The sequence below is a fragment of the Grammomys surdaster genome, unplaced genomic scaffold, assembly GCF_004785775.1.
Source record: "Grammomys surdaster isolate TR1022 unplaced genomic scaffold, NIH_TR_1.0 126398, whole genome shotgun sequence".
In the NCBI taxonomy this organism is placed as follows: Eukaryota; Metazoa; Chordata; class Mammalia; order Rodentia; family Muridae; genus Grammomys; species Grammomys surdaster.
Window position 1 is genome coordinate 3,057,165 of NW_021621192.1, and position 23,086 is coordinate 3,080,250.

At 40.2% G+C, this 23,086-nt stretch overlaps 2 protein-coding genes across 2 annotated transcripts in view; one reads left to right on the plus strand and one right to left on the minus strand.

Moving 5' to 3' along the window:
- The first annotated feature begins 380 nt into the window (after positions 1 to 380).
- Positions 381 to 12,176, plus strand: Nit2 (nitrilase family member 2). Its single transcript, XM_028760225.1, has 10 exons — positions 381 to 457; positions 1,564 to 1,682; positions 3,309 to 3,429; positions 4,380 to 4,468; positions 6,288 to 6,381; positions 6,858 to 6,932; positions 7,958 to 8,036; positions 9,534 to 9,632; positions 11,295 to 11,350; positions 11,681 to 12,176. Exons 1-10 carry the CDS (start codon positions 451 to 453, stop codon positions 11,770 to 11,772), a joined length of 831 nt encoding a protein of 276 aa, XP_028616058.1. The 5' UTR covers positions 381 to 450; the 3' UTR covers positions 11,773 to 12,176.
- A 2,223-nt stretch (positions 12,177 to 14,399) lies between these two features.
- Positions 14,400 to 23,086, minus strand: part of Tomm70 (translocase of outer mitochondrial membrane 70) — a 34,186-nt gene continuing 25,499 nt past the window's right edge. The window contains exons 9-12 of the mRNA XM_028760224.1: positions 22,780 to 22,896; positions 21,105 to 21,202; positions 19,288 to 19,410; positions 14,400 to 16,390 (exon numbers count right to left, since the gene is read on the minus strand). Coding sequence (XP_028616057.1) covers positions 16,237 to 16,390; positions 19,288 to 19,410; positions 21,105 to 21,202; positions 22,780 to 22,896 — 492 coding nt within the window. The 3' untranslated portion in view covers positions 14,400 to 16,236. The remainder of the gene's footprint in view (positions 16,391 to 19,287; positions 19,411 to 21,104; positions 21,203 to 22,779; positions 22,897 to 23,086) is intronic.

The following is a 23,086-nucleotide window of genomic DNA, read 5'->3' on the forward strand; positions in this document are numbered from 1 at the left end:
CACTGCTGTCATCCAACCTGAAATTGAAGGCCTTTGTGCCACAAGTAGGGCCTTTCTACCCCAGATGTCCCGCTCCTTAACCATTTATAGCACACCACCATAACATAGGCAGCTCTTTTTTGACCTTGCTTTTGAAGGCCCTATTTAAAGAATTTGTAATTATCACTTCTTGGTGTATACAACCATTTTTAGTACGGGGCCCAGGCAAGTATCTAGCTCAGTGGTAGACTGGTACTGAATGTGCACAAAGTCGGAGGCTTACTCACCAACACAAAACAATCGCAAACAATCACAAACAAAAAGCACAAAACAATCTTCGAGGCTCCGCCCCTCGGCCCAGCCCTTGACCACGCCCCTTCCGCACTCCAGGCTCGGCCCCGCCTTCCACGCTCCGCAGAGGCGATTGACTGGCAGCTTTCCCTGTGGCCTGTGGTCCTCCGAGGAAGAGCCATGTCTAGTAAGTGGCTCCTGGCCTGGTTGTCCAGCTCCCAGTGGGAGCGGAGTCCTCGTTGCGGCGGTGCAGATGAGCCGGCCGGGTCCCTGCGTCCCCCGGTCAGCCATGCCGTTGGCTCTTGTCGCCGGTGTCCGCGGCTCTGGGAAGCCCAGGGGCTGCGGGCCGTGCGAGCACAAGCCTCCGTTCAGGGCGTCGTGCGCCGTCGGAGCTGGTCCGCTTGCGGGTTGGGTGGTGGTGTCAAACTCGTGGCCCCGACTCCCTCGCCTCACAGAGCGGTGGGTAATCGCACCTCGACCCGCAGTTCCAGATATTAGGCTGATTGTTGTGCCACTTCGTCCAGTGACTTGGTGCGGCTTTCCCACAGCAGGCGTCCTCGTCTGTAAACGTTTTATAGGTGCAATGACCTGGCCTATTCATGTGAATGTTGTTCCCATAATGGGCCCTTCACTCGCGGTGGTTTCGTGCCCTCCACCCCCACTTGTTCATCTTCAAAGTCATTGTCTTTCCTGAGTAGGTGAAGCAACAAGTCTTGCACACGGAGGACCCCAGTGGAAGGGTTTCCCTGCGACAGCCTGCAGAGGGCGCATTGCTCCAACCCCAAACCTGGGTCGGGACCTTATCCCTATTGGGTGGCTTTTGGGAGAAGAAGCTAGAAGCAAAACCATAGTAAGTTTTATCCTTTCCTTCCTCAGGAACAGAGACAGTCTAACTTCTTAGGGTTAGGGGAGATATTAGTGAGTTTTTGTGATACTCTGGTGACAGCTCAAGATCTGTTAACCTGAAAATAACGCCAGGTTTTGCTTTCTTTCGTTTTTATCCAGATTCTGGCACTGTTCAATAAGAGGCATTAGGGACTAAATGTAGTTTCTTTTCTTATCATATTTAGGATAAACCAAGGAATGAATGATCACAGTTTTTATACTTTTAAGGATAGCTTTGGCCTTTATCAGAAGCCAGGTTTTGTCAGTGTTGGCGATATACCACTTTAGATTACCAGTAGTTGGGACAGTCAAAACCATGTTCGAACACTGCCCAATATCCTGTTTAAGAATCCTGGTTCTGGGTGGGTAGTGGGCAGAGATGACCACTTTTTTCTTCTTTGTCCTCAGCTTTCCGCCTGGCCCTCATCCAACTTCACGTTTCTTCCGTTAAATCGGATAACATTACCCGGGCTTGTAGCCTAGTCCGGGAGGCAGCAAAGCAGGGTGCCAACATAATTTCTCTGCCGGTAAGTATCGGGGCAGCCTGCCCTTTCTAGGAGCTGTGGACCCACCCAGCTTGTGTCCTCTTGTGTCTGACCTCCAGCAATGTCTTTTGGAACTTTAATATTGTTTCGTATTTGTCTCATCTTCCACAAAAACTAGTAGCAACCTTTGTCGTAAGATGTCTAACATGGTTACAAGTCTTGATAAACAAGATCACCTACCCTGTTCAGATGAGGAGTAGAAAATCCACTGGGTGACTTCCTTAAAGAGAACACACTCAGGGCCTGTACGGTTTGCTTGGTTCCTTATATAGTGCAGACTTTTTATTGTTGTCATGTTTTAGGTCAGACCATGTTACTTTAGCACTGTTCAGCAGTTTTTGAAAAATTGTTTTGAGGTTTGAGTTGAAGGTTGTATCATATTTGGTGGTAAATACAGCCTCAGGGTTCCTGAATGAGCAGGGGTCAGTAACAAAGGGAATCTTATTGTTGTGTGTGTGTGTGTGTGTGTGTGTGTGTGTACATACACCCTGAGGGTCCAGAGGTCAGTTCTACAGGAGCAGTTTACTTTGTTGTTGTTTTGAAACAAGGTTTCTCTGTGTAGCCCTGGCTGTCCTGTCACTTGCTCTGTAGACCAGAGATCCACCTGCTTCTGCCTCCAAGTGCTGGGACTAAAGTCATGTGCTACTACTGTCTGACCACTCTGTGTTTTTTTAAGACAAGGTCTCTCCCTGGGATTTGGGACTGGACAGTTATAATGTTAGACTAGCTAGCCAGCAAGCCTCAGGGGTCCACTCCTCACTCCCCACCTAGTGTTGGGATAGTGAGTGCATCTCCTCATGCCTGGCTTATTTTACATGTGTGCTGGGGATCAAATATGTCCTCATACTTTTGTGGCAAGCACTTTACTGGTTGAGACAAGTACACAGCACAATCCAGTCTTCCTTTTCGGATTACTGTGTAGCCATGGCTGGCCTGGAACGTACTGTACAGAACAAACCTGGTGCTCTCTGTACATCAGTTACAGGACTCATGTGTACGTGGTACCTAACCATGGTCTCTAGTTAGTTTATGTTGCTGAAATGAAGTAAAAGTCTAGGAAGGAAAGTGCTTGGGTTATGTGAGTGCTTACTTAGCTCGCTGACTCTTGACATGCTGGTCATTTTTAGCATAATGCTTAGTATGTAGACGATGTCATTAAACGCAAAATGAGTAAATTTGAAATCAATAAATGTTTACCTGCTGTTTTCTGACATGTCAAAGGACTTCTGAAGGCACGTGTGTTGTATGTGTGTGTTAGTGTCATTGTCATTTTTGGTGTCTAATTTTGAGCTCCAGAATTCATCTCAGGATTCAAAATCAGGGTAAACATGATGGGCCTGGATGTCCACGAACTGCTAATTCCACAGGCTCCAGGTCTAGCCTTCTGCCAGGTCACCACGAATGTTTAGTTTCATCTATCCTCACCTGGGCTAGTTGCCTGCCTGCCTTTGATGCCCATTCTTTAGTTCTAGCAGGGTCTTACTACTGGTCTTTCCTACTGGTGTTTTATCCACTCCAAGCAGAATGGGAAGTGCTATGTTTCTAGTTTCTGCAGATCTTTAACAGTTTGCCTGGTCCCCCCCCCTTTTTCTTCTCACATGACTCTAGGAGTGCTTCAATTCTCCATATGGAACGAACTACTTTCCTGAATACGCAGAGAAAATTCCTGGAGAGACCACACAGAAGCTTTCTGAAGTAGCCAAGGAGAGCAGCGTATACCTCATTGGAGGTAATTTTGTCCATGTGGTGTAACAACATCTAAACACTAAAAACAGCAGGACGACTTCTGTTACATTTAAACTAAACATGTAAACACTTTAGCCCTTGAAAAAATATGAGGTTGCCAGGGATGGTGGCATACACCTATAATCCCAGCCTTGGAAAGCTGAGGCAGGAGGATTGTAAGATCAACTTGGGATATACTTCAAGATATACTAAGTGTAAAAAAATGCAAGTTCAGCATAATTATGAAAGAATTTAGATTAGTCCTCCCTTAAAAGATGACTGTATACTTTCACATGGAGTTATAGACATGAAGACCTAGTGAATACAGTAGAAACACACTAAACTGGTACTGATGACATTCTCTGTTAAAAAGCTAGATAAAATGTGGCAAGAGAAATCTGACCAGTGTTCTATGTGCTGATTTAAAACAAAAAGCCCAATAAACCTCCAGAGGTTCAGTAAATATAATGAACGAGATTATCTTGTGTCACGATGATCACGACAGTTAGGGATTAGCAATGAGTAGGTGCTGGCACTACACGGAGCATATGCTGGATTGGCTCTGTGATGAAGAAAGGCTTGTTTGTGTGTCTCGACATTCTCATCACAGGGCCCGTGGGATTCAGTTTTGTTGTAAGACTTGATGGATGTTAGCAATGAGGACGTCCAGATTTTACTCTGATGTTACATATTAACTGTTGCTCAACATCGTGACTGAATTTCAGGGGCACTTTGGTTATTTTTTAAACCTTTCTCTGGACTAATTATATTTCATCAATAATTTGGAGCTTAATCACTGAAAGATATATTTAAGGGGGAAAATGAATGCATAGAATAATCTTTATTATTGGGCCCAAATGACTGCTTACTGGGCCTTTACCTACTCTCACAAAGTTATTGGCCCATTCCTTTTTGTCACTGTTTTGTGTGACTGCATATTTCTCTCAATGGAAGGCTCCATCCCTGAAGAGGATGCTGGGAAACTGTATAATACCTGCCCTGTGTTTGGGCCTGATGGGAATTTACTGGTAAAGCACAGAAAGGTAAGTAGTGCAAATCTCATCATCTTCCATTTTCTGTTTCTTGTAAGGATATAGATGTAGTTAATCTTTAAGCCATTGGTTTTGTATGGTTCAATCTTGTTGAACTTGTGCTATGTAGGATCTCAGACATACCATTAAATATTAGGTGCTCTTAGGTGGGCAGTGTAAGCACATGCCTGTGGTTTTTTTTGTTTTTTTTTTCTCGAGACAGGCTTCTCTGTGTAGCCCTGGCTGTTCTGGTACTTGCTCTGTAGACCAGGCTGGCCTCCAGCTCATGCCTTTATTTCCAGCACTTTGGAGGCAGAGGTGGATGGATGGATTTCTTAGTTTGAGGCCATCCTGGTCTATAGAGTGAGTTCCAACCAGGGCTACAAGAGGGAAACCCTGTCTCAAAAATCAAAAAAGAAAAAAGAAAAGTGTCCTTGTCTCACTTCGAGTCTCAGAAGGAACACATTCACTATTTTACTCCTAAATCTGATGCTTTAGAATTTCTTAGTATGACTATTAGATGAATAGTGTTCCCTTCATAGAAAGTGTTTCTGTTTTGTTTTGAAAACCATGGTTGGTTGTAGAAGTTTACCAGATATAGGCTGGAGATAATGCTCAGAGGTAGAGTGCTTTCGTAGCATAGGCAGGGCCTGGGCTTAGTCACTGTCATTGCTCTGACCCCTTCCCCTCACCCACAGCATATATTACTATCGCTCAGTATATGTCCTTGAGATCCAACGTATGGCTTTTCCCTTTACTAATGTGATAAATTTCATTGGTTAATCTTCTGATATATCAAACCACATTTGTTGTGCTTGAAACAAAAATCTTACTTTAGCTAGGCGTTTGCTGGTGGATGCCTTTAATCCCAACACTTGGGAGGCAGAGGCAGGTAGATCTCTGAGTTGGGGACCAGCCTGGTCTACTGAGTGGTTTCCAGGAGAGCCAGGACTACAGAGAGAAACCCTGTCATGAAAAAGGAAAAGAAAGGAAGGAGAAGTGGAAGGGGAAAGGGAAAGAGAAGGGGAAGGGGAGGAAATAAATATATCTTATTTGGAATAGTTTTGCAAAATTTTATCTGGATTTTTGTGTTCATCTTGAAACAGGGTCTTTCTGCGTTCTAGGCTGACTTTGAACTCCAGTAGTCCATACTGGCCTAAAACTTGTGGCAATCCTCCGTTCAGAGCATCCTTCGTGCTAGGCGTGGCCACCATGCCAACTTATTTGTTTATAAATGCTTTCTTTATTGTATTTTTTCCTTTCTTTATTGATGGTGTTTTTTGTTTTTGTTTTTTGTTTTGATAAGGGGTCTATGTAGTCCTGGCTATCTTTGTAGACCAGTCTGACCTCAGACTCACAGAGATATACCTATCTCTGCTTCCCAAAGGCCTCTTCTTCATTTGCCAGTTTTGTCAGTTTGATTCTGATTCTGAGAAATCTTCCTTAGCATTTAGAGTGAATAAAGGCAACACACTGTGTCTACCATGAGCCTGCACATTTTTCACACCTGGAGACTACAGGGGTTATAAAACCCACATCATTTCCCCATTTTCCTGTAGTAGAAAGGATCGGCAAAATTGTTAACCTGTTCCTTCAGAGACTGAAAACAAGATAAAGACACCTAATACTTAAGGTTATGCCTGAGATCCTACACAGAGCAATAAGATAAGTGGTTGGATGTAGCCAGTTGTAGGTACAATATGGCCAAAACTGGGGATGATGTTTGTGCTGTCAATCTTTGAGCATTTCCATATCTGACCATGGAGAGCTGTCACTTCTGCTGTGAGGCCTGTGGGAAAAGAGGTAACCAAATCAATTATTTGTGATGCAGATCCATCTGTTTGACATTGATGTTCCTGGGAAAATTACATTTCAAGAATCTAAAACATTGAGTCCCGGTGATAGTTTCTCCACATTTGATACTCGTACGTACCAGATAAGTTTGCCTCTTACAGTAATCTCAGAAAAGAGGAGCAGGTATTTTCCCTTTTATGTCTATCTCCAACTTCTTCACATATCCGTATTAAAAGTTCAGAATTGAGGAGAGTAAGCAGTCAGAGATCTAGAAAGTTCTAGGAGAGAATGGAAACCTAGGATTTTGACATCGCTCTTCCATTGGGTTACAGCCTCTTGACCATAGCGTCCAGAGTGTTCCTGTGGGCTATCATTGACACACTATAATTAATAATGCATGTTGTTCAAAATGAACTTCTCAAAGCTATCCTGAGGCTATGAATTTGTATTTGAATGATGTCCCAATAGGATTGAACTTACAAATTGTCTGTTTAGAAGTCCTGGGTTAATTCTTCCTAGTCAGCGTTTATGATCAGAGAAGCTTTACTCTCCTGATCCATGCCAGAGGTTGGTTCACTTATTTGTGCATTGTTTTGTTTGGAAACAGCTTACTGCAGAGTGGGCCTGGGCATCTGCTACGATATGCGCTTTGCAGAGCTTGCACAAATCTATGCACAAAGAGGTGAGTTCGGGCCACAGATGAGTTAAGAAGCAGCATGGAAGTTTGATTCTGGGGTGATGTCTGTGGCATAAAGGTAGCCCCTAACACAAAGTTGCTCCACACACACAGACACACACACACACACTTTGCACAAAATGTCAGAGGTACAGTGTTAATGTCTCCATGACCAGTATTTCCACAGCATCTTACTAATCAACTTCTGCTGAGCAAGGGATACTATGGTTACAGGGGTGGGGTATGTGTCATCTTTCACATTATGTAGCAAAAGCTTTGTTCTGGAATATCCTCTTTACCCTTTGAGTCCCTAATATCACCATATTTGGAGTTACACAAGGCCAGGTAGAAATGCAGCAATGGTCTGTACTCTCATGGGGTTCACATATATACTGATAATACTAGTAATACTTTGGTTTGGACAACTTACTGCCTGTAAAACAGAATGAGACAAGTCAGAAGACCCAAGTTCTGGTTCTAACTTTGCTCTTTAGCACAGTACTCTGAACAATCATTTTACCTCTCTAAGGGGGTGTGGTTCCCCCAGAGAACTTGTATGACAGAGGACTGAGAAAACTTACAAACTTCTGATGCCATTCAGCAAATACCAGTGTCCTTTCTAAGCTACCAAAATCACTGACACTAAAATAAGTGGCATGGATGATTGACAGTGGTATGGAGGTGCATGCACTCTGGGTCTGAAACTGTACTGCCCCAAACTGCTTGGAAAGTTACATTCTATATCTCTTCATTATGTATTGCTGAGCATCTGAAGCCAAGGGACATTTTGATAACAGCGCTCTACTTTTTAATAGTGAAGGCACAAGTCTGACATCAACCATCCATTTCTCTTTTCTTGTGGCTGTGTTTTATACGTATATCTCTAAAAAAATTAAATTCAGAGCCTGTTTGTCTCACTAGGCTGACCTCTTTTTGGATGTGGAAAAGTCTGAGTTTGGCTCTATTGGATAAGGAGTAAAGGGAGGGGGTAATTGAGTGCTCACCATTGCACTTTGTCTCTCCCCCTGGAGGCTGCCAGCTCTTGGTGTATCCTGGAGCTTTCAATCTGACCACTGGACCAGCCCACTGGGAGTTGCTTCAGCGAGCCCGGTAAGAGGAGTCAAGCATCTCAGTGTTGATAGATCTATCAGCCTTAAATGGAACCCTACCCTACCCTGCCCCTGCCCCTGCCCCACCCTGCCCCGGCACCTAGGTGCACTTAGAAAGGATGACTCTGCCCAGAGAAGTCTGTTAGGAATAGACTCTGATGCCATAGCAGGTCCCTCAAGAGATGCTGTGGTTAAAGGCATGTGCTGCCATCACCGTGCTGCCTACCTTTATAAAACCAGTTTGTTTTAAATTGTGCATATACCTACTTACCCCCTATTTATTTATTTGTTTATTTATTGTGCTTGGACTATTTCACCAAACAGTGACTTCCAGTTCTATCCATTCTGCAGTGGCTGAATGTCACTCTTACTGTACATGGGTACAGTCTTTGTCTACTTTTGACAGTTAACAGATATGCAGGAGGTTTGCTTCTTGGCTCAGCAGGGCTGGATTCAGATGATGTCTTTTCATGCGCTGTTTCATTTCCTTTGGACTTGGACCTTTTAGTAGGATTTCTGGACCACATATCCTGTTTTTAACTGTTAGAGGCAACTCCACTGCTTTCCACAATGGCTATACTAACTTAAAGTCTCACTAATAGTGCACCAGGGTTTTCTGTACACCCTCACAGGGACTTGAGCTTCTTGATAATAGCCATTTGAACTACAGTGAAATAGTTTTGTGGTTGATTATCATGGTTTTGAGTTGCCTGATGATTAGTGATATTGGGCTTTCTAAAAATATTTATGTAGGTCAGTTGTGTTTGTCAGCTGTCTATCACTGTGACAAAATGCCCTAAACAAAGAACATAGAAGGATGGAAAGTTTATTTTGGCTCTGTTTTCAGGTTTCATTTCACACCTGCCTAGAGAGTTTACTGCAGTCTTTTCACCTAAGACAAGAAAGAGGGGCCAGGGTTCACAGGCTCTGCAAGGGTCCCCCCAATAGCCTAACTTCTTCTGTGCTTTACTTCCTATAAAGGTTGAACAACTTCCCCTCCTAATAGTGCTGTGGGCTGAGGACCAGCCTTCAAGTGCCATTAGTTTGACTTCTTTTTAATGTTTAGCTGGGTTGCTCTTCCTTGATAGTCTCACTGAGTAGCCAAGGCTGACCTTGAACTTTGATTGCTCTTGCGCCAGCCTCCTGGTTGGTGGGATTAGACACTGCTATTTTTAAATTGGGCTGTTTTGTGGCACTGAGATTTTAGAATTATTAGCTACATACCTACAGATTATTTCTGCCATTCTGGAGGTTTTCTTTCCATTCTTGGTACATTCATTTGCTGTACAGAAGCCTCAGTTTGATTATAATTTTTTATGTTTCTTTTTGTGTCTTATTCTCCCCAAACTCTTGCTCATTCCAATGTACAGAATGAAGCCTTTTCCTGTGTTTACTTCTAGTGTTTTCAGTTTGTCTTTTTTTTTTTAAACTTTAAAGAACTATATACACTTGGATAGAAACATCTTGTATGTATTTGCTTTCGGTCTGTTGACTACAGGGCTGTTGATAATCAGGTGTACGTAGCTACAGCCTCTCCTGCCCGGGATGACAAAGCCTCGTATGTGGTTTGGGGACACAGCACTGTTGTGGATCCTTGGTGAGTATGTTGTAGGCTGAGCTCAGCTGTAAGTTGAAAGACGGTACAGGATCATCTCCCTGCAACTCCTACCGACTTTTATTCACATACCCTAACAAGCATGAGTGAGGAAGCCATCCTGCATGCCATATCGAGCCCTTGGCTTTTGTCATCTTTGCTTGTCTAGGGAGTCTTGGCAGTCATACGAAATAAACAAGGCAGCAGCATGGGCGGGCAGTTGGTTTTAGGAAAAGAGATCCCAGAATTCTTAGTTTGCATTTGGCTAAAATTTAGGCTGAGTGACTGACTGGTCCAGGGGCAGGAATGAGGAGTGAGGCAAAGATGTTATTCCTTGTATAATGATCAGAGGATGGGGGAGTGAACACAAAACATCTGTCCAATCAGACAGGTGTTTCTCTATGGACAGATCACATGGTTGGCAACTGTGTCATTTGACAGCATACATTCACACATAGGATCCCAATCAGACAGGTGTCCTTACTAAACTTTGGACTTCTGTGTGTGTATACACACAGAGTAGTTCTACAATTTCAGAATAAACAGAACAGTCACCAAACCAAAAAAAAAAAACCTTGTAATCCCTAAGGGGTCCCAGAGAAGAGTTGGGGTCCCCTCAGTGTGCATGTGATTCTCAGTAATGCCACATACCAGGGTTTATAGGCACTGGAGAACTGGATTAGGCTGGTTTCTGTCCCATTCCTGTCTAGATGTTGACAACAAGCTCTACAGCCAGTTCTCCTAATGGCTACCTAGAGTGGCTGTTTGTCGCAAAGTAATTGTGTTATGTACTCTCCCTTTTTTTTCTATTTTGTCCTTCAAGCCTATGACTTTAGGGTGGTTGGTAGTGACATTAGAGAAAGAACTTTGAATTTGACAGGACAGATGGGTGAGAATTAGGATTCAATCAAATGAAATTAATGGTATTGGTATCTCATCCTTGCTAAGAGCCTGTGGCTATCTGATAAATACAGTCAGTCAGTTATTGTGCCAGATGGTTTGTTTTGACATATTTGGACATTAATCATTTCTCCAGATATATTATTGAGGCCCTGCACTAGGCCCAAAGGCTGGGTACTGCAAAGTTTTCCAGAACAGCCTTTACCTAGACTTTTGAAAGGCTGTTGCTCCTGTCATCATATTTTTAGCACATTGTTCAGACTCTGGGTACAGTCTTTTCTTCCAGTCTGAAACTCAAAAGCACAGGGAGTCAGGGATCTCAGCCACATAGACAGAGGTTCTTAGAGATCTGGTCCCTGTACAGGCCCAGCCTCACTATCCACAGGTATGGTTGCAGTTGGAAGCGCATGAGGAACAGATGGGGACCTTCCTTGGAAAGGGCTTTTCCAAGTAGTACTGGGACTTCCTGTTGACTACTGGTAGTTCTGTTCCCAGATATAATCATGAATGATGAGCTATGGTTTTCTAGCAGTGTGCAGTTTATTAAACATACTCCACACCTTCTTCACCAAGCCTCACAGGACTCTTATTTACACGATGTGCCACAAGTTCTCAACATAAACAACAGAACCAGAATTTATACTATTTCCTTAATTTAGATCTTTGAATCTTTCTTTTGGCCTGTTATACATGGAGGAAAATAAAGAGAACTTGACTGTCACCAGAGGTTGGTGAATCCCTATTTATTCTCTGGATTTCCTTCAGGGGGCAGGTCCTAACCAAAGCTGGCACAGAAGAAACAATCCTGTACTCAGACATAGGTAAGATGTGCCCCGCTGTGGTTATGGTTTCTGGTGTCCCCACTGTTCTGAGGCCACATTCTGTGGCTGGTCACTTGGAAGGATTCCTTTGTGTCCTGCTCTTCCATCTGGGTGATATTCTGGTTTTGAGGATGAGCTCCGGGGCTTTGCCTCACTGGGTTTTAGTTTGAATTGACCCAGGACCAACTCCAGGTCACCAGCATCCAGACAAGGCAAATGTTCTTGGGTCACTTTCTGAGACTTTGGTTTGGGAGTGAAATTTCATTGCTTGGTAAGCAGCTGCAAATTGCAGTTGCAAATTACTAACCATGTGTGTTCCTGGTTTTGCAGACCTGAAGAAGCTGGCTGAAATTCGGCAGCAAATACCCATTTTAAAACAGAAACGAGCAGACCTCTATGCAGTGGAGACAAAGAAGCCTTGATGTCTGTTTCAAAAATGTCACAAGCAGGATGATGCTCTGTCAGATGATCAACTCTACTAACTCCTTTTTTGAACAGGGCCCTTTCATGTTAATTCCATCAATGATCTGTGTCACAAGGCCCCCTATTTTATTTTAATTAAAAGTTTCTTTGAATGTGCCTGGTAACAGTGTTCTAGCTCTTAACTACTTAGTCTGATGGTTCTTAGGCATTTTAGTCTCAACATCCTATTGCACAATTAAAACCCGAAGCCTCTAAGCATTTTTGTTTCCATGTGTACCTAGTGGTGGGCTGCTCTCAGCTGTCTGAGAAAATGTACATTTACAAGAACACTAATTTTCATGGTGCTAATATCCCATCAACATGACACTTTCAAAAACTTTTATTAAAAATTGTTTTTACAATATATTTTAATGTTTTTCTTCTTCCCCAATTCCTTTCTACTCATCCAAATTTATGTTCTTTCTCTTTCTAAAACAAACAAAAACTCCATAAAATGAAAATCAAACTTAACAAGCAAAAGACCAATTAAAGACAAAAGGAAACAAAAAGTCCACAAAAAAAAAAAGAAAGAAAACAAAGGAGTTTAACGTGCCACTTGTAAACAGTAACAGATGTGCAGTTGGGTCCCATGACCTATACAATACTGCTTTAGCACACCACTGGTTCAATACCATACTGGTAAATCAAAACTTTAAAGTATCTAGGCTATTATTGTGGTTACTTACAGAAGGGTATACAATTTGGTAAGATTTGGCACACATACACAGACATTATGAAATACCAGTTAAGAAAGTGAATATATGTACTGCCACCAGAAGTTTCCTTACAAGCATTTTGGAATATTTTTCTTGTCTGTGTGTATGGGTATGTGCAGGTGTTGAAGTCAGAAGAAATACCCTAGGGCTGGAGTTAAGAGTTATTCATAAGCTGTTCAATATGGGTGATAGGAACTGAACTCAGGTCCTCTCCCGGAGCAGCAAGCACTCTTTAACCACTGGGCCATCTTTTTGGCCTCTCCCTATAATCTTGTAAACTCTCTAGCTATTCAATCATTGATAAGCTTTATCACCATAGAGAACTTTTGAGGTTTCTAGATTTACGTAAAAAGTGAATTATAACCTAGTACTTTTACTGGGTGTTTACCTTACCTGTGCATCAGTGATGTATTACTTGTTGATGGATGTTTGAGTTCTCTCTGCCTTTTGAATGAAGGAATTAGAAACAATTACTTTCCATGTCTGGAGCAGTAGAGTCATGGGCTCATATATCTACTTCACTATCAAATTGTTTCCAAAGTGGTTGTACCATTTTACAGTGCTGCCAATTGTTTGAGTCCTAGTTGTCCCCTGTTCCTTATCCTCATCAACTTTGTATAGTTAACTTTCATAGTTTTTACTTTTTGGAGATGGTGCCCTGCCAGGTAGCCCACGCTGACCTTGAACTTGGGGTTCTCTTACATTAACTCCCAAGTGCTGGGATTATAGGCACAATGCCAACCAGCTTCTTCTCAGTAAATTTAATATTTCTTGGGCTGGTAAAATGGCTCAGTGGGTAAAAGCAGGCCTTTTTTGCTTTGCAGGCCTGCTAACCCGAGTTCAATCTTTAGAACCTATGATGGAAGGAACCAAGTCTATAAAGTTGCCCTCCACATGTACACTTCACACAATTAAAAAATGATTCATCATTGATACTAACATCTTTTCATGTATATTTTTGGTGAACATCAGTTGGTACCCTTTGCCTATATTTTTATGGCTTTTCCCTCAAATGATAATTGCTTATATAATTTGATGCAGTCTTTGTCATAGTCTCCCGCTCTAAAGGGGAAAATGACATTTACCTGTCCTCACACTGGGATCAAGCCCAGATCTCACATGCTGAACATTCTCCTTACCACAGCTGCAGCCTCAGTTGTTCTCTTAGTATTTTATCATTTTCTATCTTTCTATGTGACTTTTCCATCTCTGTTACCTAAGTACTGAGACTACAGGCTTGTTCCACCATGTCAACTAATTTTCTTTTCTTTCTTTTTTTTTTTAAATTATTATTTGAAGAGCAAACTGTTTATTTTCAAAGGCCAACTTGTTTATGTTTAGTTATTTTGCCTGCATGCATATATGTGTGTGTCTGGTGCCTGAGGAGGCACAAGGTATCAGATCACCTGGAACTGGAGTTACAGGCAGTTTGTGAGCTGCCACATGAAGTCTTGGGAAACAAAACCTCTCCACCTCTCCTTTATTTCCCTTTGAAGTTATCCTTCCGTGTCCTCTGGCATTTATGGCTTTAGCTTACTTATGTTCTTAAGTTCTCTCCATGGTTAAACTCCCTTGTGGAATCAGCACAAAGAAGTTAGTTAGCCTCATGATAACATCTGATAGATGGCTTTCTAGGTTGCTGTACAAGTCTAAGACACATATAAAGAACGAACTCTCGAAATTGTTCTTCACAGAGCTTTGTTTCATTCTTAGATGAGTATTTGCAGGAAACTTCATGACCACATCAATAAAAACTTGCATATGCCTATCTTCAAAGATAGTTTAAATCAACATGAAATTGACTGAAGAGGGTTTCAGTTAATAAATGAACAAATTTCCTATCTTTCTGTTTCAAAAATGGATAGAAAAGCTTGAATGTAGTATTTATTTTGTGAATTTACATGTGAAGCCATTTACAAAAGTAAAGATACAGACAGATGCAGCTTTCAGTGCAGTTTCAAATATGTTCACAACAAGCAAAAACGTTTTTAAGTATCTGGAATGACAGTATTGAATGGCACATGCTTCAGTGTTTCCTACCCAACCCCAAGAAAGAAGGGAGCAGAGTAGAAGATGTCCCTATTAATGTAAATACAGCCATGCAAATAAAAAACTTTTAAGCAAAGAGGTCACATTCAGAGATGTAGGACATTTCTGTATTTAGGGTTATCATCATTGGAGAATTATTTCACAACAAAATGAAGAGCTCTCCAACTTTCCATTATCCCAGTGACCTTGAGTTATGTTCACGGCTCCTATTGAAATCAGCTATAGGCTTACCAGCATCGTCCAAAAACTGACTTTATAAGAGGAGTCACTTCTAGTATTTCCTAAAAAGACAGCATTTGTAGACAAAATCATTTTGGTTTCAGTGGGATAAAGCACCCTTTTAAATAAGAGTGTAAAATGCTCCTTTACTCTCAACAATGTAAACTATAATTAGACTGTATGTCCATAGTCTTAATAGGCTTGCTTTTTTTTTTTTAAAAAAACATTTCACTTAAATAAACCTCAACCTGTCCTGGATCTTGGAAACAGACTCAGTAAGAACACATCCCTCCCAACCATAAAAATCCAGCATATAAATAAGTAAAACGATAGTCTGTGAAAGTGATGAATAGAAACAGCTCAGAGATTCAGAAGAGAGGATGAAGTACAGATAAAAATGAACAGAACAAAAGTAAAGTCAGCTGTCAGTATCCCTGGAGATGTGGACGTGGACCATCAGACCTTAGAGGTTAAGGTCACCTCAATACAAAAAGTATTCTATGTATCGGACATCTCTGAAAATACTGGCTCAAATCCCTTAAGTTAACAGCCACAGCTACACCACTAAAGTTTTCATCTCAAAAAAGTAAGCCCTGGCTCCAGGACTGACATCCTTTTTGAACCTTTACCAAATTTCTGTCAGTAGAAAATGTAAGCTAATTAAATATTCCTATATATCATCACATGTACTCCATCTGTATGTGGGCTGTTCACATGCACTCACTTTTGTTCAAAAGCATACTATTAAATAGTACTTCCTATGGAATAGGCACGGGCAAGTATATACATGTCTTGTTCACCTTACCTTCCTTGTTCAGTCCCTCATTAAGTCTTCCTGTACAAGTATCAATCAGAGTATTTTGCTTCTGCATAATTTACTAAAGTTCTACAGAATCAGAGGCACTGTGCATGCTGACAATAGCTTAAAGTCTTTCAATTTAACTGAAATCCACATTGAAGCTTTTCATCCTTCAAAAAAATTAAAAAGGATTAATTGAATACAAAAGAAGTCTATTTTACAGCACTTACTATGTTAAAGACTAACATACTATAAAACACTCACATATTATACAAACAGCTATAAAACCAAAATCATTCAGAACATAATCCCCACCCCAATATTAAAAAAAAAAAAACCAAATCAACAAATCAAAGTTTTTATTTGCATGGCCAATTACTGTTTATATTCTACAACTTTGTTTTAATATCCCTTTAACAGGTTCCAAGCTTTTGTTGCACAGGGAATAAAAGCTGCAAGACTGCAAACTTCCTCCAACAGCCACGCCCACTACAGCTAAACATGAGACAGATGTAATGAATGACAACATCACAAAGGGACTACTGAGTTCCACCGTTCAACAATTCATGACAGTGTCTTCAGGGTTCAGTTGAAGACGGGGTAAACTTCTTTTAAAAGAGTCAGTCTGTTTCCCCTGGTGTTTATAATGTCGGCGGTTTTAATCCGTATTTCTTTGCTACTTCTGTCTGGGCATGGGCAGCATCACAAAGTGAATACAGATGAGCCATCTCCATTTCCGACTTGGCCAGGTTGATAGCTTTGTTGAACATGTCAATGGCTTTCTCCATGTTTCCTCTAAAAGACCAAAAAATTCAAAGATTCTTCAACAAGTAGTTCTCAGTAACCAATAAAGTTTAGCTGTGTTGCATTAAGCCTTAACTATAATTCTAATAAAAGGTTTCTTTCATAATAAACAAGAATGCCTAGCACAGCATACTGAAAGCACCAATGAATCCACCTTACACCCAACATCCACCTCCATGTCTCCTCCCAGTCCCTCCCTCTCACAGCTCTTCCCCCTACTCCCTGAGAAGGGGAAGTCCCCGTGAGCATCACCCTACCCTGGCATGTCAAGTCTGCAGGAATAGGCACATCCTCTCTCACCTTGGCCACCAGGCAGCCTACTCTGTTAACTCTATCTTGAATCCTTTGTTAAATACAGGAAGACTGGGGCAACTAAGTTGGTTACATAAAAATCATTAATTTTCCTGGTTCCTAAGCCTGTTTCTAGTGAAACATGAGGGTTCTGGCAGCACAGAACACTAGTAGCCCTCAAATGCTTGTCCCTTAAAGGACGGATTCCACAACCTCATCTCTCATACCAAATGCCAAAACCTGAGAACTTCCATGCAGTCAAAGGTCAATCCCAGTTTCCTGATCATGTCAAACCTGATCACAAAGAGCCTCAGATTATTGTTTCTGCTTAACTCTGATCAAATCCCTTTTAGGACCCACTTCAAATATAGTACTGTATATTTCCCCACCTTCTCTTCCCAGAAGAATTAAATACTTCATTCCTAATATCTCTTACAGTTCTATTAGCCCCGTATACATAAGCAGATGAATTTCGCACCATCTTACTAACTCATTTGTGGGTATCTTTCAGATCCAACAGCTAAGAACAAAGGTTGGTAATTACTATCTGTTTTTGAATAAATGGATGAACATGCTATGGCTAATAAAATCTACCTCTTACCTTTAAGTGTGGCTAAGTTTTATAGTTACTAAGAAACAACTGTTTACAGTAAGTAGTGTTACCTATATATGCATGCATGTGCATAATACTTAATTATGTGTGTAATCCTCCAACTAAGATCAAAGTCAATACTAGGTAACTCAGTACCTCTAAAGGTGGTAACATTTAACTTCCTATAGTATATGGCTAACATATTTAACTATTTTTGTTTATATGGATCTGTTTTGACAATAGCTAGATGATCTGCAAAAATATTAGTAAAACCAGCAATGCCAATCGTTTATTTAACTTTAAAGAAGGATTTAGATGAACTCCCTGAATAGCTTAAGAGAACCCTGAACTACTTGGATCCTCCTGCATCAACTTCCACAGTTTGTTTAGAATCTGTCCCATGCCCAGTTGTAGTGCTGGAGAATGACCTCAGGGACCCAGGCATGCTAGCTAAGCACTCTATCAATGAAGCCCAATCCCCAGACCTACAATTAACTTTTTTTTTTAATTCACATGCATTGGTGTTTTGCCTTCATATATGTCTATATGAGTATGTTGGATCCCCTAGAACTGGAGTTACAGACAGCTGTGATCAGCCGTGTGGGTGCTGGGAATGAAGCCCAGGTTCTCTGGAAAAGCAGCTAGTACTCTTAACTGCTGAGCCATCTCTCCAGCCCCTAAAATGGACTTTTATAGTACAATTTAACATACAAAGAAAATTCCCTCAACCCTCATCCTCTTAAGGTAATCTCTATGAATACCTTAAATTAAATGTCAAGTGTTTTTATATGCACTAATGTAAGAAAAATCCAGAGTTTTGCTCAAGCATAGTTATGAACCACTGTTCTATCTCAGAAAAAGAATTCTTAATTTTTAAAGATGTATTTATTTTAGATATATGAGAACACTGTTATCTGTCTTCAGACACACCAGAAGAGGGCATCAGATCCCATTACAGATGGTTGTCAGCCACCATGTGGTTCCTGGGAATTGAACTCAAAGCCCTCTGGAAGAGCAGTCAGTGCTCTTAACCGCTGAGTGCTGAGCCATCTCTCCAGCCCATAAAAGAATTCTTTATTTGCAATAACAAATTAACATAAGAAATGGTATCTGTATATATCTGCCATCAGAAGAATCACATTTTTTTTGTCAGTCTTTTGGAGGAAAGAGAGCTACAGAAGAGCAGACTAATAGGTAATTAAGAGGACTTATGCTGATTCCTGACAAGTGATAGTGGCAAGATTAGTGCCTTGACATCAGTGAAGTATGGACTCAAGTCTTGTCCTCAGTAACAGTGTGACCTTGTTAGCTTAACTGGCCTGGGCATTAGTTTCTGTATGCTTTAATTATATATTGAGATCGTTATAAAGACAAGTTTAGGTCAACAGAATTGAGATTTGGAAGGTACTGAAGAGCAATCTATAATACATTATGGAGGAAATGTCAATATTGAGGGGACATAGTCCAATACATATATAGCTGTCCACAATAAATGTAGACCTTAAGTGCAACTCTGGGTAAATATTTACACAAAACAAGTTACAGGAAATCAGAATTGTACAAAGTCCAACCAAACCAGAGGTTTCATAAAAACTCAGGAGCTCAGAAGATGTGTTACAACTTGTCCAGTTTCTTGGCTGGTTGCTTCTTTGTAGTGGGATCCAGATCCCAATACAGCCTAGCTATCTGTTCCTTGGCACTGACTAAACCATACTTCAGGTGTTTCTGGTCTTCCCACAGGAAGGATAAATATGAAAAAGGAAATCTTACATGACAGATAAAGACCTAGTCTCACTTTTTAAGGCACAAGCCTGATAGCTTTTAATTTGGAAAAATAATGAAATGAGGCAAATCGAATTCCCTTATTTTTAAGGAAGTCTGCATCAAAAGTACAGCAAGCTTTACAAATGTAATGGATGCTGATTGATAATCAAATATATGTAATGAGAACAAAAGGCAATAACAAAGGCAATTATTCCATCTAAGAGGCAGCTTGAGCAGTTACCTCTGCACTTCAATAGTCCCCATGGTCTCATATGCGAAGTCGCATTTGTTGTCAATTTCAATAGCCTTGCTGATAAGCTCCAAACCTTTATCCAAATCTTGCTTCCACTGAAGTTGAAGTAAACTGGATTGGGGGTGGGGATGGAGACAGTTAGATGGACCCAATACTGATAGACATATAAACATATGATCTGGGTTCTGCCCTCAATAAACAAATAACAATTTATAAGGAAAGGAACGACTACAGCAGGACACACACTGGAGGCTTCTGGTCCCTATTTGTGATGTTGAGGGCATGGCCACAGATTTGTAAGTCATGGCCCAGTATTCTTTTTCCCTGTGTTTCTAAGAAACAGAGACAACTGATTTTGTATGTAGACACCAACCCTGTTTCATTCCCTTCCAACTCCTGTCCTAGGACCAGTCTGACTCCGGGAAGCAGGTCCTAGAGAAGAGTTTCGTGGGTTAAAGTCTCATTTTTTTGGTCTCTTTTCTACTATGCTACTGGCACTGGCTTATTTCTAGTTGTATACTTAGCCTGTTGTCTCAGTTATATTTGGTTCTATTTCAAGGAAATAAAAAGTATATTAAACCCATTGTGAAAAAATTGTTCTGGAAATTAAGGCTACGTCTCCTTTTACTCTGATAATATAAATTTCTTTATCTTTACAAAAATAAAATTGTTATATTACTTTCAACTAGTTGAATATATTATAAATTCTGAATAGTTTCATACAATCATTTCAAAAAAATAAATGTAAAAAATATTTGTCTTACAACCTTTACATTTTTCCCCCTTTATCTATATGTATGGTTGTGTAAATGTATGGCACATACATTCAAGTGCGAGTATAGACCAAAAGAGGGTCTCAGATCCTCTGGAACTCAAGTCACAGGTGGTTTGAGTTGCCCGACAACATGAATGCTTGGAACTCAACTTGGGTCTTCTAGACATAAAGACTGCTCATAGATGCTGAGCAATCTAGTTTCTCCAGTCCTTTCTAGCCTTTAATGTCATGTCACCATTTTTTCCTTAACCTCACTCACAAATAAATTATTTTAACTTTCTTAATTTTTTGAGAAAGTTTCTCACTAGCTCTCAAACTCAAGATCCTTCTGCCTCAGCTTCTCGATATTTTAATCTTTATATAGCTTATTTTCTTGATATATATATAACAAATTTACCTTACAAATAGCCATTATGGTACACACTTCAATCCCAGAACTTGCACGGCAGAAGAAGTTGATCTGTATGTGTTCAAAGTCAGCCGGCAATACATACTGAGACTGATTCCAAGCACACAAACTAGCATTCTTAAGAGTTCTACACAATGTACTATAATTAACATTATTAGTCTTATAATTAGCCATAACAGAAATGCTATGAACTTACAAACTCACTGGTCAACTTGAGAAGTAAAATAATATGTATTTGTCTGAATGATACCATTAGGCTCTGTATCACATAACTCTGCCACCAATGATTACACATTTTGTTTAATAACTAAATTTTCCCTTGGCTGGGATAGGTAGGCTGAAACAGACATCAGACTATTTCAAACAAGGCAGAACGTAAAGACGGTTGCCCAAATTATCCTTTCATCTCTACTGTGGCAAGCATGTATCCAAGTTCCCACATGTACACAGGTATCACAGCTCATATGCACAAAGATTTAAAAAAAACCCTATATACTGTAATAAATTGATAATTAATTGATAGGTCTACTATTAGCATTTCTGTAAGGCTTAAAAAAATTACATTACTATGAAAGAGATTTAGTATTTTATTGAAACAAATAGAACCAGAAAAATACATACCCTTTATGAACATAAGTTGTAGCATTATCTGGTTCCAAATCAATACACTTATCATACATCTCATCCGCTTTACCAAACTGTTGTTGATCTGTTAATGCCTATGTGAAGAAAAACCTTAGTGTTTTATATATATATATGCAATTTGCTAACCTGAAAATTAAAAGTATATTCCTTATTAAGTATTAAAATTCATTTATTCACCATGGCTTGATATTAAGCCAGTTTTATATCTTAACAGAATCAAAGGGTTTGGGAAACAGTAGAATATAGAAAAGCTTACTTTAATGACAGCTATATCAATCACATTTTTATAAGCCTATACTTGTATTTATTATCTATCACACTAATATTGAGGGAGTTAGTCTAAGGTTTAGTTAAATATGGTAAAAGGTCTAAGGTTTAGTTAAATATGGTAGTTAGTCTAAGGTTTAGTTAAATATGGTAACTGTTAATAGTCACCCCATAACTACTACTAACTGGCTGAAGAAAGACTTACTTTCATGGACACTATGTCACGGTTAACTTGGGAGGTGCTTGCATCTAAGCTTTGAGAGTTAAACAATTTATACTATAACTTTTGTAGAAGCTATGGAAAACAAGTTTTAAATTTAAATATGCATATGTATTTATTAAATATGTGTATATATTAAATTTTCAGTGAAGTTATGCCAGTTCAGATTTTTGAACAAAGTTCCTAGAAATTAAACCCATTCATTCAAAGGGAAAAAAGAAACATGCAAACAGGCTACAGAGATCTTCCTGTGCTACTTTCACTAAAGGGCAGCGATCTTTGGGTTTTCTGTGGGGTACAGAAATTTATATCCTAACTCATGAATTCCATGGCAAAGGTAAGGATTACTGTCCAATTACATTATAAATGATCATTTGTCTCTGTTTACCTTTATATAGGTTTAAACGGCAGATGCTTTTATAGTTAACTTACATGTATAGAAAGCAACGTTTCATTTTTATAAAGAAATGGAATGATCTAAGACTGAAGAGACAACAACTTCTAGGTTGGTTCATGTCCCAGATTATCAGCTGTTGCCCAGTAATGTGTAGGACACACTGGAAGAATAGTCCCACAGAAATCAACTTCTCACAGGCCTCTTTCAATAAAGCCTCCAAGTCTTTATGAAATAACATTAAAGAGCATGAAGGAAAAAAAAAAACAAGCAATCTCACAAAGGGATTAGGGGAGGAGTCTAACAAAGATCACAACAATATAATATTTTCTATTTCTGTGATAATTCTGGAAAGTCCTTAGTGTTTCTTTCGTAATTAAAAAAAAAATGAAAAATAAAAAATTAGAATCTGGGCATGGTAGCAAACGCTTGCAACCTCAGTACTTGGGAGGCCAAGTCATTCCTGATCATGGGTTCAAGGCCAGTCTGGATTTAATATAGGTTTAAATCTTGCTTTTTGTAGTTTCAACTCTAAAACAAGAAAGAATTTTTAGGGAATCTTGGTGGTGCATGCCTTTAATCCCAGCACACCGGAGGCAGAGGTGATGGATCTCTGAGTTCAAAGCCAGCCTGGTCTACATATACCAGTCAAACCTACATAGTAAAATAAACAAAGAAATAGCAAGCAAGCGAGCGAGTGAGCGAGCGAATGAGCGCCCGGAGAGACAGCCTAGCATATGCAGTCCTTAAAGCTTGTTTTTCACACCTACCTGGGCATAAAGTGCATAGCCTTCAGCACACCTTGGAAATTTCTTTATGACTTCTTCAAAACCTTTCATAGCTGCCTGGACTTGCGAAGAATTGTTTGCTGTATATGCCTGGCGATACTATTTAAAAATCAAAACACTCCTGTTAAAGAGCTAAAAAAAACCTTCTGGAATCTTAACGTATTATATTAGACACAGAACATAAGCATTACATAAGCATTTCCAGAAGAGCAGGTGAATCACCTCCCTCCCTCCCTCCCTCCCTCCTCTCCTCCCTCCCTCCCCACTCCCCTCCCTTCTTCCCCTTCCT

Excerpts from the sequence above, each read along its gene's own strand:
- Nit2 (XM_028760225.1), top strand. Across the intron at positions 3,430-4,379 it reads CAGCGTATACCTCATTGGAG|GCTCCATCCCTGAAGAGGAT; the intron begins GTAATTTTGTCC and ends TCTCAATGGAAG. Across the intron at positions 6,382-6,857 it reads TTTCTCCACATTTGATACTC|CTTACTGCAGAGTGGGCCTG; the intron begins GTACGTACCAGA and ends GTTTGGAAACAG.